Source organism: Rhinoderma darwinii, chromosome 9, assembly GCF_050947455.1.
Source record: "Rhinoderma darwinii isolate aRhiDar2 chromosome 9, aRhiDar2.hap1, whole genome shotgun sequence".
Taxonomy (NCBI): Eukaryota; Metazoa; Chordata; class Amphibia; order Anura; family Rhinodermatidae; genus Rhinoderma; species Rhinoderma darwinii.
This window is the reverse complement of record NC_134695.1, coordinates 14,764,273-14,784,688: the sequence shown is the minus strand read 5'-3', so window position 1 is coordinate 14,784,688 and position 20,416 is coordinate 14,764,273. Positions and strand designations below refer to the sequence as shown.

The following is a 20,416-nucleotide window of genomic DNA, read 5'->3' as shown; positions in this document are numbered from 1 at the left end:
TGCTAGGCTGTTTGAGGCTGCAAACTCCATTCTTTCATCCTTTTTTAGACCCCCCCCCCCTGATATCCAGTTTGCAACCTGCCCCTAGTTTGATTTATTTATTTTTTTTCTTTTATGTAGTTGTCTCTCCCAGTAATACATGCTGGATTTTAGGTTTCTTTCCAGGATACTTCTCTCATGTACTAGCACAGCTTCATCCCTGTGCATGTGTACACAAGAGCAGTATCCTGGAAAGATAACTCAAATCCATGCTCTTCGGTTCCTCTCTACACGTGCATGCTCTTCGGTTCCTCTCTACACGTGCATGCTCTTCGGTTCCTCTCTACACGTGCATGCTCTTCGGTTCCTCTCTACACGTGCATGCTCTTCGGTTCCTCTCTACACGTGCATGCTCTTCGGTTCCTCTCTACACGTGCACGCTCTTCGGTTCCTCTCTACACTAGATGAAGGAGTTAGGCTCTACAGCAGCAAAATGGAAGGAAATTTGAATGAAGATTACTTAGACAGTTGATTTAATTTAGCATTTTGGAAACAAATGAACAAATAAAATTTCAGTGCATAGGTGTCCAGAGCCTTTAAACGACTTCATTCTAGTGAACTATTGTAGTCACAGAGCTTGAAGCCTCACCAATGAAAACTTCTGACATCTGGGACTGTCTTTTACTTGAGGTATGAGTCCTATGTTTTAAATGGTTTATCATTTAATAGAAAGTGTCAAATGCCTAAGCGCGTATAACTATCCTTGGCAGAGGTGATTATTGTCTGCTTTCCAGGTTCAGTATATCAAACTCATGGGTGGCGTTGCAATTCTGAAGAAATTGGTCATGCCAGGTTTAGAGGTAAAATCTATTTTACCTCACTACACCTTTTTATCTTATAGGTAAGATTAAGAGAATTCCTTACAAAAGAGGATTTTGATGCTCCACCAAATTTAGTGAACACTGGTTACAGAATGTGGACAAGTTCATACAATACTCAATGAATTGTCCCTTCATAAATTAGCTGTAAAATCTATTCATCTTAGATATGAACAGTAAAGGAGTCCATCACATTCTGCAATCGGGCATGGTTTTATAGAATATTTGGCTTTTTAAACCCATTAGTGCCAATTTTCTGTTTGCTCTATTTCGATATATGAAGCTTTTAAGGTTATTTTTGACTTTGACAGCTTCTGTATTTACCTAAGTGCTTACCCAGTCGGTCATTATTCAAAGTCCAAGCCACGAGAGCAGTGTGACATGGACTTTGATAATGTCAGTAATGTTCAGGGGAGGGATCTACTTTTCTATCATGGTTACTTTAATTTCTGTTCTTGAATCATTTACTTCAGTAACACATTCAGGTACAGTTGTTATGATTATGCCCAGTAAAGTCATCTGTAACTGTATATGTGGATTCTCTGCCATTGACTCTGAAGTCACTGCTGCCATTAAAAATCCATGTCTGTAATAAACTTGGATATCCAGCAGCACAACCAGCAATGGAGATGGAACAACAGTATCCCAACTTAATGGGGAGTGCACGCAGGTAACTAAGTATACCCGGTGTAAAACAGATCACTAATCCATAGCGTGCAAAACATGCTTGAGCCCCCGACAGTGTTGAAACGTTGAATGTCCATGTTTTGATGAATTAAAGAAAACATATTTTCTACTTCGAGTGCTGCAGTCTCTTCTCCTTTCATTTCATATTATAAAAGTTGAGGTAAGGGATGTATATAGTGGCTACCTGTCCAAATAAATTTCAGTAGATGGGTAGCACAAGATATCTAGTCATGATCTGGATCATGGACTCTTAAAAAGACTGGTTTTCCACTATCTCATGTTCACTTTATTTGAAAGTTTTATATTCTTAATTCAAAAGTTTTTAAAAAAACAAAAAGGGGCATGTTCTCCTGTCTTTATAGTGTAACTGTTCTCCATTTATCTATTCCCGCGATGTGTAAAATGTGTTTTATCAAGACAAAAATGTAACGTAAATATTCCGGTACACAGAGAACATGACCCTATTCTATTCCAATATGCATTTTCATTTAAAGCTGACATTTCTTTTGCTTAAAGAGGCTCTGTCACCACATTATAAGTGCCCTGTCTCCTACATAATGTGATCGGCGCTGTAATGTAGATAACTGGTTTTTATTTTGAAAAACTATAATTTTTTAGCAAATTATGAGCAATTTTAGATTTATGCTAATTAGTTTCTTAATGACCAACTGGGCGTGTTTTTTTTACTTTTGACCAACTGGGCGTTGTACAGAGGAGTGTATGACGCTGACCAATCAGCATCATTGTTACAGGAGAATATTGTTCCCATCCAGACACTTATGACCACATAAAATATACCTGGTAAATAGATCTAGTATATACTGCTATTATTCAGTGGTGTTCACCGATTGAGGTGGCAGTATGCTCAGAAGCCATTTGGTCATAGATTCTTATCTACTGCCTTATTAGCTTTACAATGGACCTCAGTACAGGAAGGAGCCATTGTAAACTGGATGTAGAGACAGCTGACTATACTGGGATTAGATTTATCTATACTGTACAGATGCACATTGGTAGGTATATGGGTGGTCTTAAGGCGGAGTCAATGGAATGGGTGGATTCAACTCAGGGATAGGAACATATAGGCCATGTGAAGCTCTTGGTTCTCTCTTTTCCTGCCAGCCCTGGACGATCAGCACTTCTGGCCCCATGTGTGCTTTCTGTGTATGTATATAAGTATAATAACATTACAGCAGACTTTGTGTGTACATAGAGATATTCTAGGAATATAGAGTAGATTATATATGCTGTTTATGCATGAGTCTCTATATGTACATGTACTAATGGGCCGGTGCTATATGTGGCTTTGGTTATAGGTGCAATAACAGGAGACCGTATAAGGTTGGTACCTGGATTTATAATGTGTGTGTGTGTGTGTGTATATATGTATATATATATACACACACACACACACACATTACTAGTCACATGTGCAAAGTGCCCAGGGAAGGTAGGAAAAGAGACAGATGTGTGTGGTTGTGTTGGCTATGCAATGTATTTTGATGTAATGTATATTTTGTCCCTTCTATGTTGTGAGTAAAGTGTGTGTGTATATGTATATATGTGTATATATATATATATATATATATTATATAGCGAGGGTTGTATGTTACTCCAGTGGGGGGGGTGTGTGTGTGTGTGTGTGTGTGTGTGTGTGTGTGTGTGTGTGTGTGCGCGCGCACACATTGTGATCAAAACAAAGTAAGCGGACTATATAGGAAACCGGTAACTGACTAGGAACGGAGTAAAGGGAGATAATACAGATGGTCAAATGCCCCCTGTAACAGTTATACACTCCTCATTGTTCCAGTGTGATTGTGCAGTGAAAGAAGCTGGGCTGGAACAATGAGAAGTGTATGACGCTGATTGGTCACTGATTGGTCAGCGTCATACACTTCTTTACAACACCCAGTTGGTAAAAAGTAAAAACCCGTCCAGTTGTCTTAAAGTAATTTGCATAAATCTAAACTTGTTCATAACTTGCTAAAAAATTATCGTTTTTAAAAATAAACATTACAGCGCCGATCAGATTATGTAGGAGATAGGGCATTTATAATCTGACAGAGCCTCTTTAAGCTATATAATTTGGGTTAATACTGAACTTTTTAGTAAACCATGCACATTCAATTGTTTTTGGCTTTGTCTACCTAACAACAAGTTTACTAATTTTAACGAATGGTTGTCTTGCTTTCTGGTAGAAATATGGCAGCCACCTTGTCTCAAAAGGTCAAGGGACCCGTGAAGAAGGAATAATGTCCTTTTTATATTTGAGATACCAGGCAAATATTTATTTTTCTTTCACACTAGGAATTAGATAAAGACTACGGACTAGATCACTTTATATCAAGAAACTGACGGTGAAAACTGTTCTGGCTGGTAATGCTAAACTTTACTCTTGATAGTATGCCGGCCCTCCTGTTTTGGCCATTCTTACTAGTATAAGTTAAAAGCCTAGTACTATTTCTAATTTTTGTATAATTACAGTATATCTAGCATATATCTATTACTTGGTATAAAATGTTGTCCAGCATTTTATTTTCCAGTTTAAGTTTAGGGGTTAATAAGTATAATATTTTGTGCTAGAATTATATTTTAGCTACTAATGTTCTAACGCAGCTCAGTATCTTGTGCTTTTATAAAATACCAGTATGACTTTTTTACAGTGAGCAGCCTGTTTTTCTGGCGTTTTCTCCAGGTCTTGTTGGGTGGGTTTTGCGGGTGGAGATGAATCCTTGCTGGGGCAGGGTGTTATACCTCTTTAGTTGTATGTCAATGTGTTCTTTGCTGCAGGCGTACCCATGTCGTCGTGCCTTGCACACTCTGGTTTCCAGGTGACAGACACGATCCACGGTATAGTATGCAACCGTAGAGTCAGATCATCATGTAAAGCTTTTGATTAATTTTATAAGCAATGCTATATTTATGCATGCATCTGTGTTTTTATATATGCTTCATGGACTAGCTGTGCTTCGGGCCAAAATGAACTAATGAGGAAATTTCTAACCATTTTAATGGCTCTTAAATGGGACATCTCACAGATTTAATGTTTATTTGTACAGCTTCTAAACCCTTGACTCTCAAAACTGCTGTCCCAATCCTTAACTTGCATGATGGGATTGAAACCGGAGTCTGAGGGAATGATCACACTAGATGATCGAACAACTGAATGAGTCAATTGTTAATCCCCATGCACAGCCGGTCGCGAACAGTCCCTCGCATTTGCTGGCCGTGCTCCCATTATAAAGTATGGTAACATGGTCCGTAAAAAATAAAAATAGGACCTGTCGTTTTTTGTTTTTTTTGGGGGGTTTTTTCGGAAACTTTCTACGGCCCGGACGCTTAAATATACAGGAAGGTGTCCGTCGGCCATAGAAGTGAATGTATCTGGAAAATGTACGATCGTGTGCATGGGGCCTAACTTTAAAAAACAAAAAATAAACGTGTGTGTACTAGTCCATTTTTAATTAATTAGAATATCATCAAAACGTTAGTTAATTTATTTCAGTAATTCAATTCAAAAAGTGAAACTCCTATTATATAGAGTCATTACACACAGAGATCCATTTCCAGCATTTTTTTCTATTAATGTTGATTATTATGGCTAACCGTTAATGAAAACCCAAAATTTAGTGTCTCAGAAAATTAGAATATTATATAAGCCCAATTTCAAGAATTATTTTTAGTACCGAAATGTAGGCCTACTGAAAAGTTTGTACAGTATATGCACTCAATACTTAGTCGGGGCCCTTTTTGCATGAATTGCTGCATCAATGCGGCGTGGCATGAAGGCGATCAGCCTGTGGCACTGCTGAGGTGTTAGGGAAGCCCAGGTTGCTTTGATAGCGGCCTTCAGCTCGTCTGCATTGTTGGGTCTGGTGTCTCATCTTCCTCTTGACAATACCCCATAGATTTGTCTATGGGGTTTAGGTCAGGTGAGTTTGCTAGCCAATCAATAAAAGTGTTACTGTGGTTATTAAACCAGGTATTGGTACTTTTGGCAGTGTGGGCAAGTGCCAAGTCCTGCTGGAAAATGAAATCAGCATCTCCATAATGCTTGTCACCAGAGGGAAGCATGAAGTGCTCGAAAATGTCCTGGTAGACGGCTGCATGGACTCTGGACTTGATATAAAATAGTGGACCAACACCAGCAGATGACATGGCTCCCCAAACCATCACTGACTGTGGAAACTTCACACTGGACGGCAAGCAACTTGGATTGATGCCTCTCCACTCTTCCTCCGGACTCTGAGACCTTGATTTCCCAATGAAATGCAGAATTTACTTACATCTGAAAACAGGACTTTGGACCACTGAGCAACAGTGTTGGTCTGCTGTGTTATAACAAGTCCAGAGTCAACGCAGCCGTCTACCAGGAAATTTTAGAGCACTTCATGCTTCCCTCTGCTGACAAGCTTTATGTAGCTGCTGATTTCATTTTCCAGCAGGACTTGGCACCTGCCCACACTGCCAAAAGTACCAATACCTGGTTTAATAACCACAATATCACTGTGCTTGATTGGCCAGCAAACTCACCTGACCTAAACCCAGGGAGAATCTATGGGGTATTGTCAAGACGCCAGACCCAACAATGCGGACGAGCTGAAGGCCGCTATCAAAGCAACCTGCTCTTCCATAACACCTCAGCAGTGCCACAGGCTGATCGCTGCCATGCCACGCCGCATTGATGCAGTTATTAATGTAAAAGGTGCCGCGACCAAGTATTGAGGGCATATACTGTACTTTTTAGTAGGACTACATTTCTGTATTAAATTTTTTTTAAATTGGGCTTAAATCTAATTTTCTGAGACTAAATTTTGGGTTTTCATTAACGGTTAGCCATAATCTTCAACATTAAAACAAAGAAATGCTGGAAACTGATCACTCTGTGTGTAATGAATCAATATATAATACAAGTATTACTTTTTGAATTGCATTACTGAAATTAACTTTTTGATGATATTCTAAGTCATTGAGAAGGACTAGTATATAGTGTATGGTGAAACCTTTTTGACACTATCACCCAAAAACTGTATTAAGAAATGGTCTTCTAGAGAGGTGGTCCTCTCAAAGATGGTTAGTTCGTACATGGGATATGATGAAACTGACAAATTAGATAAAGGGTGTTTTTTTTTTGGTTTTTTTTTGGAGAGGCTACACTGTAGATGGGAAAAATGCTCTACTTGGCTTTGTCATTGCCATATTTAGTAGTGTTGAGAATAGATCTGCATACCTATACTATTGTCCTTCTAAATATTTACATACAGTCACTATATTAGTTTTATCCATATGCTCCATTCCACTTTCCAAGCATCTTTTAGATTAAATGGGTTTTTCCGAGCTTATGAAGAACACCAGTATCTGAAAGCTGACCAGATTATGCCACCATAGCTCAGAAGTAGTGATATTTCATTATGTTGTGCAGCTCTGTACAGCACTATTATCATTTTATAAGGGTTTGCTCTGGGTGGGTTTTCAATGCAGTTACTACAGTTCCCATGATTCCTCTCTCCTCTCAGGCATTGCCTCTATTTACAGCTGGTCCTCTTTAATTCTAGCACTACCTTAAAAATTGTTAGATGCAGGGGCGTAGCTAAAGGCTCATGGGCCTGGGTGCAAAAATTCAGCTTGGGCTCCCCTACCCCTCCTCAACACCACCATCATCAGACCCCCTGTGCGCGCCTATGCCCAGACGTCTTGCCCAACAGCCCCCATAGTATAATGCTCCCACACAGTATAATGCTCCCATAGCTGCTCCCGCACAGTATAATGCCCCATACGGTATAATGCCCCCATATGTGCATAATAGAAAAATAGTATAATTACTTACCTATCCCTGTTCCCACACCGGGTGGAGGATACTTCGCTGGGGCGTAGCTAAAGGCTCATGGGCCCGAGTACAAGAATTCAGCTTGAGTACCCCTCCTCAACACCACCATCACCAGACCCCTGTGCGCGCCTATGCCCAGCCGCCTTGCCCAACAGCCCCCATAGTATAATGCCCCCATATGAGCTTCCCATACAGTATAATGCCCCCAAATGTGCATAATAGAAAAATAACATAATTACTAACCTGTTCCCGTTCCCACGCCGGTTGGAGGATCCTTCGCCTCCTCCGGTTTGTTCTATGAGTGACTCGGCGCAGACAGGCGCAATGATGTCACTACATCCCGCCTGCCTGCGTCGAGCCGCTCAGGGCACAGTGAAAGCTGGAGCAAGGAGCCGTCTGCTCCTTGCCCCAGCATTGAATAGAACTGGGACCTGTGTGAGTGACTCGAAGCCCCCTGGAGGTCTTCACACGACCCCCCCCCCCCCCCCCTTCCAGGGGGACGCGACCCTCAGTTTGTAATGTATTGTGCAGTTTGCGGTGGAGAGCGGAGGAGGGGCTGTAATTTAATGCCCCCCCATCTCCACCGCAAACAGACAGCACCATACATTACAATACAGACTCTGCATCTCACCTGGAGTCCTCCGCACCGGCTCTTCCACGCTGGCTGGAACGCCCCTCACGTGACGTCACATGGTACGCTAAGGACCATGTGACCGTAACCAGGAAGTGCTGGCTTCACAGCACAGAAAATTTATTTAATCAGCATACTGTATAGCAATGGGGGCCCCGTGGGCTACTCAGGCTTAGGGGCCCGGTCGCAACTGCGACCCCCTATAGCTACGCCACTGCCTCCATCCTTTACCGTAGTGTGTTGGTTGTATTCTCGAATTGTTGAGGGACCATATTTCATATGGGCTGATTCTTGTCAAACAATGTAGTGCAGAATTAAGTGTCATCTGCACTTGTTACGCCTTTGTTAAATATTTCAACCATTTATAAACCTTATTTAATAAAGGTTTTTTTTAAAAAATTCTACTCAATAGAATCACACACCTGTTCCCCTCTTCCCTTCCCTATTATCATTTGCTATACATATATTGGTGGTGCACACAGAGTATGGTTCTTTTTGCTCTTTAGATAACTTTTTCAAACTTTGAGGTCAGGTGGCAACCATATGTTATGTTTCCATACAGGAATATTGTTAAAGGCTATGTACATTTTTTATTTTTTTTAATTTTAAAATGTGTTAAAGTAAAAATAAAGGTATCTACAAAGTTTAAGGTACAGCTGCTGTTTTCTCCATACATAGCTGCTGTATAGTTCAGTATTCACTGAACCCGTCAGGTCCGCGGTACTGACTGATTCAGTGAATAGCGAACTATACAGCTGCCTCGTATAGCGAATATAGAGCAGCTGTATCTTAAAAAGTAAAAATAATTTTTATTAAAATGTATTTACAAAGTTTATTAACACACGAATACACTTATTAAAAAAACAAACATTTTACATACAGAGCTTAAAGGCTATGTCTAGTCATGTCTGACACCAAGTTAAGTTGTATTAGCTTTTAAAGGTAATGTTAGAGCAGAGGTAAGTATGTAAAGAGCAATGATGTACTCCACCCTATAGCTTTTCTGGCTAAAAGGGCCAATGTGTGATTGGTTGTCGTGTTCTATATATACTGCTAATCAGTTTAGTCTGCCTGTATACAAACAGTGGAGACTACAGCCCTTGGGGGCTAAGTTTTGAGGAGACCATTAGGAATAACTGACCACCTAGACTGGTGCAATTCAAATTGACAAACCTTCAGTAAAGATATACAGTATGTGCTTACTGACGTTTATGTTTCTAATTACTTGCTGATTGCCGTTTCTTGTTAATTAAATTACTTCATTATATTATCAGATGTCTTGTAACAAAGGGGAGAACCAGGAGACCCAGAGGGAGAATTTCTTCCAAGTAAGTATCTCCAGTGTAATTTTTCATGGCCACAGGTGACCTTGTCTTCCAATCCGCAGCATATCAATTTATTTTTGGAAACGCCGCTTTTCTGTTGCAGGTTTTCTCCATTGAACTCAATGGGGTGGTAAAACCTGCAACACATGGCAAGTGTTGTGATTGTTTTTGCGGCGGAAAATCTTTAACTGGTTCCCGACCGCTGGCTGTGTTTTTACAGCCAGCGGTCAGGGTCCTTAAAACCCAAGCCATAGACTTTTTACGGCTTGGGTTTTAACTTGCTGCCCGCGCGATCGGGCAGCTGAATGTCAGGTCTCTGGCTGTCAGTGACTGCCGGGGACCCTGAGGAGAGGATAGAAGCAGCTTTCGCTGCTTCTGTCTTCTCCGATGTCTTTTTACACAGCGCTCAATGAACGCTGTGTATAGGAATAGAGACAGCAGCAGCGGCACTGTCTCTATTCCTCCCGGTGATCATGTGACTGGTCACATGATCACCGTGTGCCGTTACTGACAGCCTACTGCTGGGTCTTGCAAGACCCAGCACATCCATATTAGTGACAATCGCACTGAGAGGGCTGATTTCCCCTGTAACTGGGGCTGCTGTGCTGCCCCATTTACAGGGGAAAAGCATGGTGTAAAAGAAAGAGAAAAAATATATAGTTCCCCCAAAGGTCGTCTTTGACCTTTTGAGGGACAGACCATAGTAATAAAAAAAATAGTAAAGTCAAGTGCAAAAAGAGTTTTATAATAAATACACATAAAATACCCTTTTGTAGGAGATAGGGCACTTATGTGGTGACAGAGCTTCTTTAACGGGCAGCCCTGCTGTTGCCTGGATTAAGATAAGCGGACTAGTTGCTTCTTTGACCAGCTCTGCTATCTGCATGTTAACATGACACGTCTGTACCTACCCCTACTTTAACTCCTTTAATAACTTAAGGGCCTTTTACACCTTCCGATATTTGGCTGGCACAGCGAGCGCCGATCAACAGGACATCGTTGATCGGCGCACGTTTGCTCCTGTCACATGGAGCCAAGTATGAGGACGATCGGTCATTACTCTGATCGCTCGTCCCCATACATTATCGTGTCGGCAGCGCGTCTCCCTGTTTATACAGGAAGATGTACTGCCGACAACCATAATTCACTTTTTTAAAACTATACTATCAGCAGATGATCGAGCGTTTGCTCGTTCATCTGCTGATCACTGACCTGTTTACACAGGGCAATTATCAGGAACGAGCGTTCTATTAACGCTTGTCTGCCCGATAATTGCCCAGTGTAAAAGGGCTCTAAGACCTGATGTAGCTTCTACATGTGGTCAGATTAACTTTATGCTACCTAAAGATTGACAAAGACTATAAGATATAATATAAAACTACAATTTTATGCTATCAGGGTGCTGCAGCCATGGTAATGGAGAGTGTGATGTTTGCAATCCTGGCAGAAAGGTCCCTCGGTCCCAAGTTGTATGGGATCTTTCCACAAGGACGTCTGGAGCAATTTATTCCGGTGAGTACAGCTAAGATATTGCGATATTCCTTTGCTCGTGATAAATGAGTAAGTGTTGTGCAAGAGTCTTCTGGAACCGATGAATGTGACTGGTGCTGGCCATCGACTCACTCTGTTTTTAACTTTTCACAGCCAGAAACAGTTTTTACATAGGATGTTCCAAGAGTTGAATCTTTTATCTCAATATTAGAGATTTCTGTTACGTTAGAATCAATAGGTCAGATGCCAGATTTCCTAGTATGATGAATGCGCATGTACAACCAGAGCTTCATTGAAATTGATCATCTTTGTGGGGCTGTACAACCATTTTTGCTCAAATCCTAATGACCTGCAGTAAAAGATTTTTATAAAAACTGCCAAGTTTAAAATCTTATTTAAGGCAGGCTTTTTTTTCCCCAGCCTTGAGCAATTTTATTCCAGCACGTTGAATTTTGGTTTTATTTGTTCCCGTTCAGGGCAGATAATCACCTTTCCGTATCAATAATTTTTATTGAGGTTTTTAAAGAAAATATGAACATACAATAGAAAGTTTAGTCCTAATCGGGTACTTGCCATATATCTGGTATTGACGTGTTTTCCAGTTACAATATGAGCATAGCATGACCCTTTATGCATCGTTCTTGTAAATATAAGGAAACCTACATGAACAGCAGTATAAACATAAAACAAAAGCAGAAGCCAGAGTTACAGATCTAGTTGACAAGGTGGTTAAAAATAAAAGCTCAAGGCAAAAAAAAATAATCTACAGGAGAGAGCCCTTTATCATGTGGAAGTTCAGTAAGGGCTTTTAACCCAAGCAATCCAACGTTTAGCAAAGGTATCATATGTAAAATTACCATAAGCAATAATCTTCTCATATACATAAGACCTATCTATCAGCGATATCAGCTCATGTAGTGGTGGAGCCTTGGTAGTTTTCCAATATCTCGTTCAAACTAATTTAGCCGTTACTAAAATTTTACACACTAATATTCTACACCGTGGAGGGACATCCTCAATCTGAAGGAAAAGTAGAGCTAAATGAGGAGACATTGGGATCCGAATCTTAAAAAATTCTTCTAAGAGGTCAAATACTTCCAGTAATCCCGAATAAGAGGGCATTCCCACAATGTGTAACAGCGTGCCTTTAGAGCCACAACCCCTCCAACATTCGGATGTGGTATGAGGGAACATCCGTTGTAAACTGTCTGGTGTGTAATACCAACGTAGAACCGTTTTAACCGCGGCTTCAGCACGTGAAGAGCGTAATAATGAGGTGTGCATTAATTTGAAAGCCTTGAGCCAATCCCTATCCTCAAATGTTGTCCCTAAGTCTATTTCCCACATTCTAATAAGATACGTTTTTATGAAACAGGCTTGAGTGTCGATCAAGTCATATACATATTTGAGCCCTTTAGACCCCTTATTAAGCCATCCTAGTAACTTAAGGTTGCATAACGAGTCTAAATTATTATGACTAGTCATAAAATGTATAATCTGGAAGTATTTATACATTTCACCCTGAGGCAAATAGTACTTGGACCTCAAACAAGGAAAGTCTAGCAGTTTATTTATTCTCAAGGATATGAGAAAGATCTACTATACCACAACGTTTCCTTGTTGGCTAGACTAATATTAGGAATGACCCATTCAAAAAAGTCCAGTGGGATAGAAGATTTGGGCAATGGTAATCAATCCATCGAGTGTTCATATAAATATTTCCCACAGTTTAAGGCAACTATAGTAAGCGTTGATATATCAGTCGGATAAGGTAAGTTCCAATAAATGTGAAATAAAAGCGCTTTAAGAGTAACTGGAAAAACGAGAGGCTTCAATGTGAACCCAATGCTTAGTCATACTAGATCTCCACCAAAGAGAAATGTGAGCAGCCAAGGTAGCAATATAGTACCCATGTATGTTCGGGATCCCCATACCCCCCCAATTTCCTGTCTCGGGCCAGAATATGGGAAGCAATCCTAGGTTCGCGTTTCACCCACACAAACTGATAGAATTCTCTGGATTTGTTGGAAAAATGTCTTAGGAAGCTGTATTGGAAGGGTTCGGAATAGATTAAAATGCTTTTACTTCCAAAGCTTTTATAAGGTTGTGATTCTACTCATCCGTGAGATCTCGCATTTTTGTAGTCTAGCAGTTTTGTTTTGTATGAGATAATCACCTTTTATGACTTTCTCGTTTTTAGAGTCGAAAGCTTGAAACTGAAGAACTGGGTTTTCCTGATATATCAGCTGAGATAGCAGAGAAGATGGCTCATTTCCATTGCATGAGTATGCCATTCAACAAGGAACCTAAATGGCTTTTTGGAACAATGGAGAAGTTAGTTACTCATATTTTTCTGGTTCTCTTTTGTGTATCTGTCATAAGCAAATGGCAACGTAACAGACACTACCAAGTCTTTATGGTTGTCTTTTTATTGAATACTCCAAGATTGACCCTATACTACGGCCAAATGTATGCACTATGAATGACGAATGTTACATCTTTTGAATGAGTGAGCTGATAATGAATAGAATAATTTGTATGTACACGTATAACAGATGGCTAATGTTTCCACAAGTTCTATGCTACAAACTTTAATTATAATACTGGGACATGTAGAAATACAAAGTTCATCCCAGCGAACTCCAAAGAATCCCCAGTTGCTCTTCGCCGGGCGGTCAATACCCTTTAAATTAACTCCTGCAGGACTGAGCCTGTTTTGGGGATTCTGAGATTGTTTTCTCGTGACATGTTGTACTGTATGTTAGTGGAAAAATTTGATCAATAAATTCAGTCTTTTTGTGAAAATCACCAAACTTTAGAGAAAATTAGCAAAAATTAGCATTTTTCTAAATTTAAATGGATCTACTTGTAAGCCACATAGTAATACCACACACAATAGTTACTAATTAACATTTCCCATCATTGCATCATTTTTTGAACATCCTTTTATTTTTCTAGGACGTTACAAGGCTTAGAACTTTAGCAGCAATTTCTCACATTTTCAAGAAAATTTACAAAACCTATTTTTACAGGGACCAGTTCAGTTCTGAAGTGGCTTTGAGGGCTTTCTATATTAGAAACCTCCATAAGTCACCTAATTTTAAAAACTGCACCCCTCAAAGTATTCAATACAGCATTTAGAAAGTTTCTTAACCCTTTAGGTGTTTCGCAGGTATTAAAGCAAAGTAGAGGGGAAATTTACAAATTTCCTTTTTTTTTTTTTTTTTTTTTTTGTCGGAAAATCCATTTCAATTCATTTTTTTCTGTAACACAAGGTTTTACCAGAGAAACGCAACTCAATATTCATTGCCTAGATTCTGCAGTTTTTATAAATATTCCACATGTGGCCCTAGTGTGGTAATGGAATGAAGCACAGGCCTCCGAATCAAAGGAGCACCTAGAGGATTTTGTGGCCTCCGTTTTATTAGAATATATTTTAGGCACCATGTCAGGTTTGAAGAGGTCTTGTGGTGCCAAAACAGGGGAAACACACCCAAAAAGACACCATTTGGCAAACTACACCCCTCAAGGAATTTATCAAGGGGTATAGTGAGCATTTTAACCTCACAGGTTTTTTGCTGAATTTAGTGGAATTAGTCCGTAAAAATTAAAATCAAAATATTTTTTCCCAATAAACTTAGAAATTATCAATTTTTACAAGGAATAAAGAAGAAAAAGCAACCCAAGATTTGTAAAGCAATTTCTCCTGATTATGGCAATACCCCATCTGTGGTAATAAACGGCTGTTTGGACACATGAAGGGAAGGAGCTCAAGTTTGCTGGATTCGTTTTCGGGTGTCATGTCGCGTTTGCAAAGCCCCTGTCGGACCAAATCAGTGGACATCCCCCAGAAGTGACCCCATTTGGGAAACTACAGCCCTAAAAAGAATTTATCTAGGGGTGTAGTGAGCATTTTGATCCCATAGGTTTTTAGCTGAATTTAGTGTAATTAGGCCGTCAAAAGTTCTATTTTTTTTTATTTGTATAATATTAATTATTCTCAAAGTGTTTGTCTTTTGCTTCCCTATTAGTAGTGAAACCCACCTGTTGAGGATTTATAAGGGACGGTAGTAGAGGTTGTAATCTATTTGCAAGTATTTTAGCATAGATTTTAATGTCCCTATTAATTAATGAGATTGGTCTGTAATTGCTACATAATGTGGCGTCTTTACCTTTCGGGATCAAGGTGAGGTGCGCAGGTAGGGATTCTTTATGGCATGAATTGGAGGAACCTATGCTATTCAAGTAATAAGTCATATAGGGATGAGGATGTCTTTAAACTTTTTGTAGTAAATAATGGAGAACCCGTCTGGTCCTTGACTTTTCCCATTTGGGCTTAATTTGATTGTATTTTCGACTTCTTGAGTTGAGACTGGCTTAAGCATTGTTTTTTGAGTCTCTTTAATGCATTGTAGGTGTACATCATCTAAGACTACTTTTATTCTGCTTTCCTTTTCTTGGACATTTTGGGTATCCAAGTTATATAGTTCTTCATAAAATGTATTAAATACTTTGGATATTTCGTCAAGATTGAGCATATGATCTAAATTTTGAGTAAAAGAGGAATCTTTCTGTATTCATATTTAGAAGTTCTCTGTGTTCTGATCTAAGTTCTGCCATGGGGTTTAAAGTTCATTTGTGTATATTTTCTAACCTTACTATCTCCTATTAAAGCCTTGTATTAATTTAATTCCTTTTTTTTTTCCCTCGAGCCTAGTTCAATGAGATGGCCTCTAATAACAGCCTTATGAGTTTCCCAGATAGTAGGCGTACATTTGCCATCGGGGCAACTGTCTTTTAAAAAAAATTTGAAGACCGCATAATAAGTGTTTGACATCTTCGCTATTATTTAACAGATTTTCATTTTAGTTTCCAATTAAAAGCATACTTGGGGATCAATTCTAGGGTCAAAAAGTGTGGGGCATGATCCGAATGAGTGATCAAGCTATAGCTCACTTCTGTAACTGAGCTCAATTAGTTGATAATCTATCCTTGAGTATTTTTTTATGGACCACCGAATATAAAGAGTATTCTTTGGTGGATGGAAATTTTAGTCTCCAGGAATCCATCAGAAAATAATTTTTTTCATAAATTTCAATGTTTTAAATGAAATCGTTGAGTTGTTGGACGTGTCGAAGGATGGTTGTAGGGGGTATTGAAGTTTCCTCCTAGTATCAGTGAGCCTTCTTTGAATTTCTCTAATGATTCAAATATATGTCTGAAAAATGTGTCCTGACCTATGTTGGGCGTGTAGAGGTTTGCAAAAGTGAATAATTTGACGTGAATTGAGCCTTTTATAAAAACATACCTTCCATCCTTGTCTGTTTCACAGTCTTTTATATTAAAAGGCAGTTTTTTGTGTATTATAATGGTAATGCCTTTGCGTCTCTTAAGGGGTGAGGATGAGTTGTACCATTGGGTGTAATTTTTATTCTTTGTGATAGGAGTATAAGATTTCTTAAAGTGGATCTCCTGCAAGAACACTACATCTATTTTCAGTTTTTCCAGAAATTATAGAATTTGCAATCTCTTCTGATGGATATTAATACCTTCCACATAATAAGTAGCTTGTCTAAATTCAGCCATTTAAAAAAAATTATTGGAAATTAAATTCAGACTACTTTTGTGTAGTGAGACGCATATTGATTCAGGCAGTAAGAATGGGTGTGATGATAGAAGATTGAGAAGCGCAAAAAACAAATTATAATGTAAACAGTTTTCAGAGAAAACAACAATTGTCATGTTATGCAGCTGGGTGGAAATAGTGGGGGAACCCCATTCTACACCAGGTTGAGTGAGTATTCCCTCACAATAAGGGTATATTCACACACAGTGGTTTCAGACCTAATTCGTGTGTATTATGCCTGAAAAAAACGCCCCTAATATGCCTACAAACCTCTGCCCATTGCTTTCAATGGGTATTACGATGTTCTGTTCCCACAAACCTTTATTTTACGCGTCGCTGTCAATATACGGCACGTAAAATGACGTCTCGTCAAAAGAAGAGCAGGACACTTCTTGGGACGTTTTTGGAGGCGTTTTTCATTTACTATGGAAAAACGCTCCAAAAATGGCCGTAAAATAACGCTGTGAAAATCGCGAGTGGCTTAAAAAATGTCTGAAAATCAGGAGCTGTTTTCCCTTGAAAACAGCTCCGTATTTTGAGACGTTTTTTACTTTGTGTGTGAACATACCCTTAGGCTTTGTGGAGATCCAGTGCTCCTCCCAGCAAAATCTCTAGAAACGAAAGATATGATTGATTAACAGGCAAGTAAATGGTATAAATGCAATTGTTTACCTCAATTATGGTATGTTATGCTTAACGGTGAGAAAATACACTATTTTACGGCATATTATTTCTACCACTGAGAACAAATCAGCATTATACTTATTTCTGAGGTGTAAAACCAGTAACTAAACATTAATATTCAAATATATATAGACTCATGTTTAAAAAAAAAAAAGTATGCATCAAGGGAGATCTTTTCTGTCCCATAAGAACAATCAAAAGTCCTCGTGTGTAACAGGTGAAGTGTTCAAATTTCTTGTTCCTATTCTCAAGAACCATTTAAAGACTATAGATCTTGAGGTTCCATTATAGGTAGTCTTTTGTCTTTCGCTCTTGGGGTTTTTATGACTTCTGTATCAGGTATTTTTCATCCTCTTGGTCTTTTGTGGTGTAATGTTTTCCCAATTTCCCACACTGGGTAGTGGTGGGAGATCCAATTTCTCCTCCAACGTGATCCAGTCTGGGATTTGAAGATTGAAATCCAGTTTATTCAGGACGAATGTCAGATCATCCAGGGGTTTTGTTTAATGACTTATTAGCCAAAGAAATTGTAATTCCTGTACGGGATGTTTTCTGCTTAAATCCAGCGTAAATCTGGATATCGTTGTTCTCGTACTCAAATTTTTTTTGTGATTACTTGAATTTGTTAGGATTTCTTCCATGAGCCTAAAACTCTGAAGGCAACACAAAATGTCTCTAGGTTTGTCGTGGCTTATTGATTTTGGTCTAAAGACCCTGTGTGTTCTTTCCAGACCCATATCACAAGGCTCCTCTTTATGGAGCAATTCAGAGAAGATTTGAGTTAAAACGGATGGTATTTCTTTATCCGATACAGTTTCAGGGATTCCTCTTATGTGGATATTGTTACGGCATGATCTGTTTTTTTCCAAATCGTCAATATGGATTTTTTTGTAGGTATGCTACCTCTTGTTTCTCTATAAGAATTCCTGTCACTTTCTCTGAGTGTTGAATTATTTGAGAACATGTCTCTTCAATCTTCAATTCAAGTGTGTTGATTCTAGTAAATACTTGTTTAACATCATTTCACAGTTCTGAGATGTGGTCTTTAACCGTTTGAGTGAACTCTTTGAGATTAGTTATGCATTCAGTAGTAGGAAGAGATTTTATATATTCTCTTAATTCTATAGGTTCCTGCGAGGGTTCTTCCAAGCCTCAAATTGGACAGAAAGTGAGGAAGAGGAAGTGATCGTGTGGTTTTTCACCGGTCTTGGGTTTGTTACTAGCGTCGTAGGATGTTTTTTTTTTTTTGTTTTTGTTTTTTTTCCCCCCGCACTTTCTGATCCCTTTATAGGGGTTTTACTGCTTTTGTCTTCTGTAGTTTTCCCTGGGGTTTTTCCCATGTTTGCCTGTCTTGTTGTAATTTCGCTGGGAGGTATAAAGTTTGTCTTTATTACATTATCATTTATTTCAGTACAGTTTTAAGCCTGTCCAGTTTGCTCTACAACAGGGTAGATAGGGTAATAGAAGGGAGTTCAGTTTAAGACAAGTCAGTGAAAACTTTTGGCAGTGTCCCTGATCTGTTTGAGAGAGAGACTGACACTGTCATATTGTGAACTATATTGAATTACTTTATTTGTTTTTAGGTACTTGAAGCAGGTACTGAAAATTAAATTTACTAAAGAATCCCATACCAGGAAGCTGAACACGTTTTTAAGCTACAATCTTCCTAAAGAAATAGCTAATCTGAGGTATGTTCTTGATATTTATAGTATGTCAACATGAACCCTGAACTCCCCATGAGTGCACTATCTACTGCATATTACTGTCCCTTTTATAATCTAGCATAACTACCGGGACTTCTCCTAGGAGAAGTTTATAAATGTGAGTAAGTGCCAGGGTGTCAGATAACAATACATTTTACACTTTCACCTATGACCGCACCCCTGGAGAGACATCCCATCTGCTGGACAGGAAACCTGAGGATGTAAAAAGGGACTCACCTCTCCACACACCCAGTCAGGTTTTCTGTCCCCCGGATGCGAGGATTGTCCTGTAGGAAAAGCACTTCTCCCTGGGTTGCAGTCCCCCTTTCAAGGTCTTACCTTATTTCCACTAGGGGTGCTCTGGAAGGTAGAAGTTTCCTTTGGAGGGAGCAACCTTAAGCCTTGTACAGGTACTCCCTCCTCTCCCGGTCCAACGCCTCCCTCCCTGGAGGTGGTACAAGGTCCACATGGTGAGTCCTTCCTCTGGCGGGAGAGCGGTCTCCCGGGGTCATACTCTGCTCCCTAGTGGGGTCGGACGATGCCCAGCGTTGGCGGCTTCTGGCGCATTCACTGCAGAGACTTCCGGTCGCCGTGACGCGTCACTTCCTTCAGGGTGACGTGCCCAACACTCGAGGAGCTGGTTCCGGTGACCATAGCGGGGAGGAGGTGCTCCAGGCGTCCGGAGCAGAGGGCCTCAATCAAAGGCCTATTTAGGCCTGAACAACAGGAGCCTTGGTCTCCAGCTTCTTCCTCCATTATGGAAACGCCAGGACGCGCTGACCGATCCGATGCCACCAAGTCCTCCAGTGCGGTACTTGGGGAAAAGTCCAGACTATGGGGTAAGATAAAAAACCCTCTTCCTTAATAAATACTGTTCCCTTTTTTTTGTACATATTTCTAGGCCAGGGATTGTACTAGGACAAAACTGGAAAAAAAAACACAACAAGGAATGTGCTGTTTGTAAAAAGAAACTAGCATCCTCCTATAATAAGAGACTTTGCCAGAAGTGTTTAGACAACATTATCTCAGAAGAGTCTACAAAATTGGGCTCAAGTATTAAAGATATTGTGAGGGCAGATGTTAGGAACTCCCTAAAGTCCCTTAAAAGAAAAAAGGATTTACCACCTACCTCTTCTAGCCGGATAGATCAATCTGATTTCTCCGCAAAAGAGGATTCTCAATCAGAGGAAGGAGAGTACAGCTCCTTAGACTCCTCAGACGAAGACGAGGGAGGGAGAAATTTGTTCCCAACGGAAGACCTAGATCAACTCCTCAAGACCGTAAGGGCAACTATGAACATTGATGATCCTAAAGCAATAATACCCCTAGACTTGACGCCCCAGTGGAAAAAACTTCAAGAAAACATTCCCTTCCCTTCAAGGATCTGGGCTCCTTGTCTGATCCCATGGATAGAAAGGCCGACTTATCTAAAAAAAGATTTGGGAAGTTTCTATGGGAGGATTTAAACCAGGCATTGTAGCCACGTGGCCAGATCTTTAAAAATATGGCTCACACAATTAGAGCTTCATCTGAAAGACAAAACCTCTAGGGATCAAATCCGATCCTCCCTTACAATGCTTTCCAA

General features: G+C 39.8%; 1 protein-coding gene across 3 annotated transcripts in view; it reads left to right on the top strand.

Annotated features, from left to right (window-relative positions):
- Positions 1 to 20,416, top strand: part of LOC142660620 (choline kinase alpha-like) — a 62,159-nt gene that overhangs the window by 12,549 nt on the left and 29,194 nt on the right. For 2 of the 3 annotated variants that reach the window (XM_075837302.1, XM_075837301.1), the window contains exons 4-8: positions 9,277 to 9,330; positions 10,726 to 10,839; positions 13,019 to 13,152; positions 18,256 to 18,339; positions 18,712 to 18,816. In XM_075837302.1, coding sequence (XP_075693417.1) covers positions 9,277 to 9,330; positions 10,726 to 10,839; positions 13,019 to 13,152; positions 18,256 to 18,339; positions 18,712 to 18,816 — 491 coding nt within the window. The remainder of the gene's footprint in view (positions 1 to 9,276; positions 9,331 to 10,725; positions 10,840 to 13,018; positions 13,153 to 18,255; positions 18,340 to 18,711; positions 18,817 to 20,416) is intronic. The other variant, XM_075837304.1, reaches the window with a different exon arrangement.